The 9,717-nt window shown below is 27.3% G+C and overlaps 1 protein-coding gene across 5 annotated transcripts; it reads right to left on the bottom strand.

The window, feature by feature from the left end:
- Positions 1–1,418: 1,418 nt before the first annotated feature.
- On the bottom strand, positions 1,419–4,443 carry LOC123207766 (alpha-soluble NSF attachment protein-like). Of its 5 annotated transcripts, XM_044625230.1 has the most exons (10): positions 4,206–4,442; positions 4,078–4,127; positions 3,830–3,902; positions 3,323–3,402; positions 2,920–2,926; positions 2,775–2,838; positions 2,404–2,563; positions 2,272–2,319; positions 2,121–2,201; positions 1,419–1,814 (listed from the first exon to the last, which is right to left on the bottom strand). In XM_044625230.1, the coding sequence occupies exons 1-10, from the start codon at positions 4,348–4,350 to the stop codon at positions 1,734–1,736; spliced, it is 789 nt and encodes a 262-aa protein (XP_044481165.1). In that variant the 5' UTR covers positions 4,351–4,442; the 3' UTR covers positions 1,419–1,733. The 5 variants fall into 5 exon arrangements, with proteins under 5 accessions (XP_044481165.1, XP_044481167.1, XP_044481164.1 ...); XM_044625232.1 differs by lacking the exon at positions 3,323–3,402 and having other exon boundaries at positions 3,830–3,898; positions 4,206–4,443; XM_044625229.1 differs by having other exon boundaries at positions 2,775–2,926; positions 4,206–4,440.
- Between the last annotated feature and the right edge of the window lie 5,274 nt (positions 4,444–9,717).

The following is a 9,717-nucleotide window of genomic DNA, read 5'->3' on the forward strand; positions in this document are numbered from 1 at the left end:
AGATTTCAAAACCAAACCCTAGGGTGAAACTGCCATTTTCTTAAACTTAGGCTGGGGGGAAATTTTTGTTTTCAAACTTTAGGGGGGCAAAAGGAAATTATATTTTAGTTTATTTTTTAATATTATAGAGAAAATGACAATTTTACCCTTAACCCCGTTACTTTTAACTGGCCATGGGTGGGTGTTTGGTATTTCCATAGTTAAAGGGGGGAAACTTGTCATTACAGCATACCTTGGGTGGGAAATAGTCGTTTGGCCTAAAATATATTTACTACTTCCTTTATTTGTTAAAGCTAAATTCTCTTTATTCTCTAAAATTTTATTAAATATATTTTTATTTTTAATTTATATTACTTTTTATAATTAATAATACAAAAATTAAAATAGCCCTTAACAATAAAAGGACGTTTGGTTTGGATAATATTTTATTATCAAATTAGAAAATTACCTTGAAGATATATTATTTAGAAAATTACTGAGTATAAATGATTATTATGTTTAATAAAATTTGATAGACATATATAATTATTGTGTTTGATTAAAGATAATAAAAAATACTAGTAAATTATTTTACTTAAATGTCTTTGAATATAATTATTTTAAAATATTATTTTATATTATTTGTTATATTAATTAAAAATAAATTTATTTTTATCTTAAAAAATTAATAAATAATAATAATATAATTATAATAAAATTAAGATTACCTAGAACCAGACAACTCTTTAATGTCATCTATTATTATTATAATTGTATTAGATGAATGTGATTATAATTAAAATTATATCATTCTAATGTGATTGTAATCATAATTTCAATTATAATTAATGCAATCATGGTTTTGGGATTTGAAGGGATTAAAGTTTTAATTTTTTTTAATTAAAGATAAAAATCTCAATAATAAATTTTTAAGTGGGCAAATAATATATATATATATATATATATATATATATATTATATGTAATTAATTATATATTAGTTATATTTTTTAAAAACTAACTAAAAATATTATTTGATCATTAAAATTAATATTTGAATTTTGACCCAAAAAACCCTTTTAAAAAGTTTGAAGGTGGGAAAGTGTGTTTGAGAAACCTTCTTCCATTATTTGGTTTAATCTATGAATGGATCCAATCCAAGCTTATTTAGCTTGAATCTTTAGCTCAGTTTGAATGAGTCATTCTTGAAGTGTAACTCTAACTCGACAATTTAATGCATGATTAATTCATTTGTTTATTTATTAACATCGTATAATAATTCAAATTAACCTAACTAGGTATTATAAATTCAGTCTGGGCTTAAATCAACTGAAACTCAGAGTCAAATCGAACCAGTCATTTGTTCAACCAGCCAAATAGGGCCACTAGAATTCGGACGGCTTGCTTGTTTTTTTGTTAATGTCGTACAACCAGAAACGCTTGACCGTGGAAATTTGCTTTGTTCTGATTAGTTGAATGTTGCCCTACAATAACGCTAAAATAGAACAGCAATAACAACAAATAATTGCAATTCGAATCCTTTCTCTTAGATAAGTTCTCTAATTTATTCTAAATCTGAAAGCTTATTTTGACCAACGCATATGTTACGTGAACAAACAAAGTTCTCTGAAATAATCTAATAGACTGCAGAAGCAGAGCTTTTCACATGAACACTACGCTTTTGATGTACACAATAATTCTAAACATAAACGAGAATGGATAAAGGAGAACTTGCCAAACATAAGGGGATCCATTTCAGGTCAAGTCGTCTTCCTCTAGTTCTTTAGCTTTCAGAGCCTCCTTAACCCGCCACAGAAGTGTGGTCTTCCAAGGATCCTAAGTAACAAAATTTCAGATCAGACGTAAGTTAACAAGTCACTAGAAACAGCACTTGAGTTGCCTTCTTCAGCTATAAGAAATCTGAAGGAAGCTGGTTTAAAATGTAATTGTGAAGAAAACTGAACTGAAAGCTGTTAAAATGAGAAAGAAAAGTATGAATAAGATTCCATGTTAGTAGGGGTAAAAACCAAAGCCATTTTTGAGTGAGTCCCATTCGAAAATTAGGCAGTGCACTTCTCAGGATGGTCCAAGTTGAGAAGAGCAGCCAAGGAAATTAAAAGCAAATGAAAGAAAGAGATGTACCAGCCGAGTTATGCTGTCGAATTCCCTGACAACATGAGTGAATTTGGTAACATCTTCCTCTTCAATTGTGGTAGCCAAATCCTGACATAAGAACAGTCTTAAATGTTCAACCATAACTAAGTAATTTATTTAGAAAACAAAGATTACTTACTGCTAAAAACTTGTACTCTCGAGTCCTAGAAAACGTTAAATCCAAGTTCTGCACAAACAATTTTAAAGATCTTTAAAATTTTCACTATTGATATAAAGTTCAATCAATCTTCAAAACAACAATAATAATAACCTCATATCGCTCCAATGCATTGGTTATTGCAACAACATCACCTCTGCAAAGCTGGCAAAGGCCGGCATTAAGCAGATGTCCTCTTACTCCATATTTAAGCAAGTTAATGTTGAGTGATTGTCGTGCTATTTTTTCATATATCTCAATCGCTTTCTGATACCTGAGACATGAAAAGAATTCAGTCCCCTCCACAATAATCTAACTAATATGAACCAGGGGCATAATTCATGGCTTTCTGGATTAAGCCTCTAGGTTGAACACATGGCATGTACAGCCCTAGAAGTGGACTCACTTCAACCAAATGCACAGTCCAATTTGAGATTATGACAATTTCTTATTATAATTACATTAAATTAGTAAATGCAACTTACTGTTCTTGTTGAGCAGAAAATTGAGCAACTTTCAGTTTACACTGGTTGGCTGAGGTTGTTGCTTCTGCATTTTCAAAATATTCAGACGCCCGTTCAAAGTATAGAATAGCCTTCTCATTATTTTGCTCAAGCTCATATAACTCACCAATATCCTAGATAATACAAGAATAGTGACTCAATTCAGCTCATGCTAATTTCAATTACTGAAGTTACAGAAAAATATTACATATACAAACTTTTGCAATAAATTGATATATCATTACTTTGTAGTTTGTATCACACAATTCATCTTCATTGAATACAGTGACTTTCTGACTTCCGTTTCTTCCTAGTGTTATCAGTTTGTATACAAAATATATAAGGGTAACATTATTTTGTAACAATAACTTGTATCTTTCATAGAAATAAAAACATCATGGAGACGCAATATACATACTCAAAACATTGCAGAATGAAAGCTAAGAAATTCCAGCAGCCAATCAGGAGAAACCATTAATGGATTTTACTGATTTTTAACAAAATAATAAAATCATGAAACCAAAATGTACCTTGCAATATCTTGCAGCAATGCTGAATCTACCAATATCTAGAAATATGCTTACTGCTCGATCCAAGCATGATATAGCCCCTGCTAATACAACCTTTTTCTGAGTTTAACCTCAGAAACACAAAACCATTTTTAACTATTCTTAATTAAGAATCATTTGAACTTTGAACTTTACTAAGCTGCTGCTTATCCTGGACAAGAGTTGACAATTTTTTTCTTGCAGTGTCATTTAGTTTCTAAAAAAATCTTCTAAAACATTATTAGAACCCCAAAACTAACAAATCTTTGAACATATTTAATAAGAAAATGCCTAAAACAATTGATTCTGTTAACATATAATAATATATAAACATCAATAATTTTTCATGTACTAGAATAGTAAAAACATAGGTTTCATTATATGAGCGAATGGTTTTGAATTAAAGATAAAGTAATAATTAATTGTATAATGACAAGTCAGGTACTAATGCTCGTAAAATAAAAGTATCCATAACAACATAAAGCACACCTTTGTTTGAAGTTTTCTTGTAACAGTTTGCAGCATCAACACAAGCAATGGCAGCTTCATGCTTATTATCTGACTGTGCATGGTACACCAAATCAACATTATCATCAATAATTTTCTTTCTAGAGTCCATAATTAAAATTTGGACTTAAACTACAAACAGTTAAATGTTAATTCGACAAGTTCACACTTTCATCATCCGCTAATTAGAAAATTAATCAAACACTATTAATCAGTAATGCTTTATTAACCTTCAAGTGACAATCGGACAAGATGACGTAAAGTGATCCAGCTCGGTCCCCTGGAAATTAGTAAAGAAACGGTTAATTAACGTGTAAAGCACGATCAAACGGAAGATTAATTCAGTAATCGCACATACAGGATTTGGCGAGTTTGAAATGGTTGGCAGATTTAGCGTACAACTCAGCAGCATCATCATATCTAGAGCCGAATAAGCTCCAGCTTTTGATTTTCTTCTCCGCTTTCTTTTCGAATTCTTGAGCTTTCGCGAGATGATCAGACATTTCTTCCTTCAGAGTTCAGACTTCCGCATAAGAGCGAGCCAGAGGATTCTTGGAGGAAAAGTGGTAATGAACAGGTCGCAATTTAAGAATTAGAATGAGTAGCGTACGATGATTTGGCGACTTTTTATGCACACGTGTCATTTAAAAAAATAAAAAATATAGAATTATTATGCTGTAAAATATTTTTCAAGTTAATAATATATTATAATTTATTATATTATCTAATAATAAAATTAATTAATGAAAATTTTGATGAAATAGATTTTATTATCAAATAGTAAAATTAATTAAATTGTTCATTATTTTAATTAAAAATGATAATATTTTTTAAAATTTTAATAAATAAAATAAAATTGTAATAAAATTAAAATTATTTCAATAATTTTTTATCATGTTAATTTGATAATAAAACATTAATTTATGGACAAAAAATTATATATTTTTTTGACTGCAATATGTTTGTTGGTATATTAATATCTTTGAGTTATTTGTTGGCATATCACAAGAGATGCAATACGATTGTTCTTGTTACTTTAGAGTTTAATTAAAATATTTTTACATATTATATCTGTTAAAATCTTTTTTTTTTGTATTATATATCATATTATTTGATACATCTTTTTAAAATGATGTGAATATAAGTTAAAATGAAATGAATTCAAGGTAATTAAGTTACAATTTTATAAATACGAGAATAAAGTGTTTGTGATTGATTTTTAGAGGTGTGTACAGTCCGGTTTGATGTGGTTTGAGATATTTTTCAAATCAAATTGAAAAAAATAATTTAAAAAATTTTTAAATCAAATCAAACCATTTTAGATTATAAATCAAACTAAATCAAATTATAAAAATATGGTTTGATCGGGTTTAATTACGGTTTGAACCGTATAAAAAATCATACACTTCCTACAATGATTTTGTATGCTGAATTATGCACTATCTTACAATAATTTTAGCACCATTACACAATAAAATCTCTTGCTTATGCTTAGAATAAGAAGCAAAAACAAGGGAGAAAGATGATGATAGAGCTATGGTTTTTGGCGAGGAGATAAGGCTGGAAAGAAAGATGGTGGCAAAGGAGAAACTAAAGCAAGGGAGAAAGAGAACTGTCATTGTGGCAGAAGAGAGCAGCAGAGGAGATAAAGGGCTGGAAAGAAATAATTTGGTGGGTAGGGTTTTAATGATTTTTATTATATATATATATAGTTGCGGTTTATAGTTTTGTTTGGTTTGAAAACCACTTAAACTATAACCCAAACTAAATCGTTTTATAATCCAAACTAAATCAAACCATAATTTTTTAATAGTTTGATCCGATTTTATGGTTTGAATTAAATTATGTATATCCTTATTGATTTTAATATGATTAAAAAAAAGATAAATTATACTTACAAAATGTAATATGACCTAGAACAATCAAGACTTCAAGGAAAACAACCTTTAGAAATACCATTACTAATCTCCCCGAACGAAGAATTAAATTCTCAAAGAAAACATTACACATAATATTATATATAAGTCTAAAGTGTCACAATGAAGATTGGAGTGCTGCCTTTTCTAAATTCTCCATTAATACTTTTTTTTTATTGTTTGACTTGATTTTCCATTCTCCAAATTGAGATAATTAACATTGAACAAAGTACAAAATACAAAATATAAGTAGACATAAAATGTAAAATTACATGAATTACCATTGGGTTTGGTTCCTTTACATATTCTGGGTTATTTCTTTTACCCAAGTGATGATATGACATCTATTACATTCAATGAAGTAGCTCGGGCTTAAGGATAACTATTGGGCTACTTGGTATAAGGATTGGGGTATGGGCTTGAGCTGAATAGGTTAGGCTTGAGTTGTTATTTGAGTTTATACACCTTCATATAAAAAAAAAAAATTCTAAAATTCCTAAAAAATAAAACCCTATCAAAGCATTATTTTTTTTTAAATGTGTATTAATTTATATTGATAATGTATATCAAATGGATTTATTGCACTAATTTTTTATATCAATAAAATTATGTGTATTTATTTTAAGTACAAAAATATGTACACACTTATATGTGACATTATGTGATTATATGATTTTGAATTAAGGTTAAAATAACACTCAATCATATGATGATACATATAAGTGTGTGTGTATAACTATATATATATATATATAGTTATTAATATATATATATTTGTGTATTTAAAATAAGAATGTATAATATTACTTTTTTTTTTATATATCTTAATATAAATATATTGTATTATATAATACAACACATATCTATATTGTATGATAGTAATAACTAAGAAGATAGTTAAAATAGTTAAAGTAAGAGTTAGAACTTACTATCATTAGGCCATATTCTATCAATTTTTAAGCCAATTTCTTTCTCTTAAGAACATATAGCTTGGTTTAAGTAGAAACCAATTTGATTTGGTTTGAAATATTGTGAAATTGTCTTTATCAATTTTGTTTGAAGAATATTACCAAAATAAAAAAGTTTCTTTTGAAAAATATTTCAAATTGTTATGAAAGGCGACATGATAAAATGAAAGAAAATTGGGTATGTCAAACATCCTTTTATAACTTTGAGTGTAGATGTATTTAATGCATCTCTAAGAGAGTCAAATTTTTGGGCTTATAGAGTGATGACACATGTAAGTGTATATATTTATATACACGGGGGGTTTGAAGTCCCAAATTTCATTAAAATATTTATTTGTTTTATATTACTTATATCACATTTGTAACATAAAGTTTACATAAATTGTGAAAAATGTGGACTTGAAAGTCTGAAATATAATCAGAATTAAAGTTTACATACTATAATATTTTGAATACTAATTACAAAATCAGAAGTTTTGTAAATATGAAATAATATATAAATATGAAATTTCAAAAATTAATCATAATATTTCCCCTACAAAACCAATTGTTTTGTAAATATGAGATAATATTTGAACCTGAAGTTTCAAAAATTAATTTCAATATATTTTTTAAAAAACCAAAAGTTTTGTAAATATGACAATATTTGAACTTGAAGTTCCTAAAATTCGATGGATAATATTAAATAGGTTTTTTACATGATTCTCCACCTAGAATTTATATGCCTTGACAAAATGATTAAATAAAATATCACAGAAGGATAAATCCAAGACCACTATTTTACCTGCATCACATCTCTGAAGGATTGCAAATTGAATATTTCGTAGAGAAGTTTGAAAGATAAAATTTGAACATCAAATTCAATAATACTTCCAATGGCTTTGTAATTTAGTATAACTCTGTAATGTTCATAATTTTTTCCTAATTAAGATAATATAGAAAAGAAAATATTATTCACATTTTATTTTATTTTTATAATATGCTCTTGTAATAGCAATATCAGGAAAAAAAATTCTGAGTTAATTTTTTTCGTTAATGAAAATCATCAAACTCACCCCACAAACACTACATTATTCCTTGAAGTGAACGCAATTATCAAAAGTAGTTATCATGGGTGTGAGTAAGGTCATGGATAAAATAATTTTCGGTTTGAAAATCGTTATAATAGAAAATCTCAATCATACCACCAAAAGTAGACTAAGACTGAAATGAAATAAAGAATAATACAAAGTAAACCACAAAACAATAGAGGTGGTCATAAATGTCACTAATTGCGTACCTATAGTAGATACAAATGTTAAGTGGATCTATATTAAGCATTTATAAAAATTAAATTTATTGATAATTTAGATTTTATCGATCTAATGAATCTTGATGTTTTAAAACTTTTTTCAAGAATAAAATATAGACCACTTGACTAGTGACATGAATACCTAAGATTTTTATAATTAAAACCTATAATATATAATTATTTTGAAGTCATGAATATTATTTTATGTTTAATTATCTTGTTCTCTTTTCTTTCACTATTTTATATATGTTATGACTAATGTAATTTTAAATTAAAGGATATGAACTCCAAAATTGAAATGTTGACTTCAAAAGTTGATGATGAAGACATATGTTTGGTAAATAGTGCAACAACGCACACAAATTCTCAAGGAAAAGAAACTTTTATTAACTTTGGCATTGATTGAAGTTAAAGTAAATACTATATCAGAATCAATAAATCTGATTGAAGGTTTCAAAGAGCCACAATTTTATTGAAAAATGGAATCAAATTAAATATCAATGATGCATCATATTCAAATAGATCCAAAAAAATCTATTTAGTTTTAAAGATATAAGAAATAATAATTATCACATTGAAACCATAAGTGAAAATGATGTATAATTATCTGTATAATTGGTAATACCTTCAAAATAAGACTTATACAAGAAAAAATATCCGCTTTATCATTTGGATTGTATTATATAATCAAAAAGACAATTGAAACTAACACAGTGTTGAACTAAAAGTTTTCTAATCCAAAATTCTTTATGTTTTGGTATGATCGTTTAGGTCACCCAATATCTATAATTATGCATAAAATTGTTGAAAATTCACATGGACATGCACTAAATAATCATAAGATTTTATTAACCAGTGAAAAATTCTGCATCCCCTATTCTCAAGGCAAATTAGTAATAAGACCATCTCCCTCCATAATTGGAGTTGAGTCCCCATCATTCTTCAAAAAGATTCAAGGGGACATATGTAGACTCATTCATCCACCAAGTAGGCTATTTTGTTATTTTATGGTAATTTATTTTACATTTACATGATAGTCTCATGTTTGTTTATTACTAACTCAAAATATTGTTTTTGCTAAACTATTAACAAATTATCAAATTAAAGATACATTTCGCAGATTATTCGATCAAGTCAGTATGACTAGATAATATTGGTGAATTTATATCTAAGACATTTAATGATTATTGTATGTCTATGGAGATTGATGTTAAATATCTAGTCCTGCATGTCCACACTTAGAGTGAATTAGTTGAGTCACTTATCAAATGACTCTAGATAGTTGCACATACTTTATTATTAAGAACTTAATTACCAACTTCTATATAGGGACATGCTATATTACATGTTGTAGTGTTAATTCGCTTGCGACCTTCTTCTTATCATCAATATTTTCCTTTAAAATTAATTCGTGATCATCAACCTGATATATCTCATTTAAGGATATTTAGTTGTGTTGTATATGTCTTTATTGTATCTCTTCAATGCACAAAAATAGGACCCTAATGTCATTTGAGAATTTATGTTAGATATAATTTACTATTTATTATCAGATATCTAGAACCATTAATAGGTGATTTTTTTATTACATGATTTGTAGATTGTCACTTTGATAAAACAACATTTATACCTTTAAGGAAAAAGAAAACGCCTCCTAACGTTAGACATAAACTTACTTGGTACATAATGACAATT

The sequence above is a fragment of the Mangifera indica genome, unplaced genomic scaffold (assembly GCF_011075055.1).
Source record: "Mangifera indica cultivar Alphonso unplaced genomic scaffold, CATAS_Mindica_2.1 Un_0102, whole genome shotgun sequence".
In the NCBI taxonomy this organism is placed as follows: domain Eukaryota; kingdom Viridiplantae; phylum Streptophyta; class Magnoliopsida; order Sapindales; family Anacardiaceae; genus Mangifera; species Mangifera indica.

Bases quoted from the DNA above. Each gene is read 5' to 3' on its own strand.
- LOC123207766 (XM_044625229.1), bottom strand. From the start codon at position 4,350: ATGTCTGATCATCTCGCGAAAGCTCAAGAATTCGAAAAGAAAGCGGAG. The intron at 4,128-4,205 runs GTATGTGCGATT...ACTAATTTCCAG, and splicing joins TTTCAAACTCGCCAAATCCT to GGGACCGAGCTGGATCACTT. The intron at 3,403-3,829 runs GTGTGCTTTATG...TTGTATTAGCAG, and splicing joins CAAGAAAACTTCAAACAAAG to GGGCTATATCATGCTTGGAT.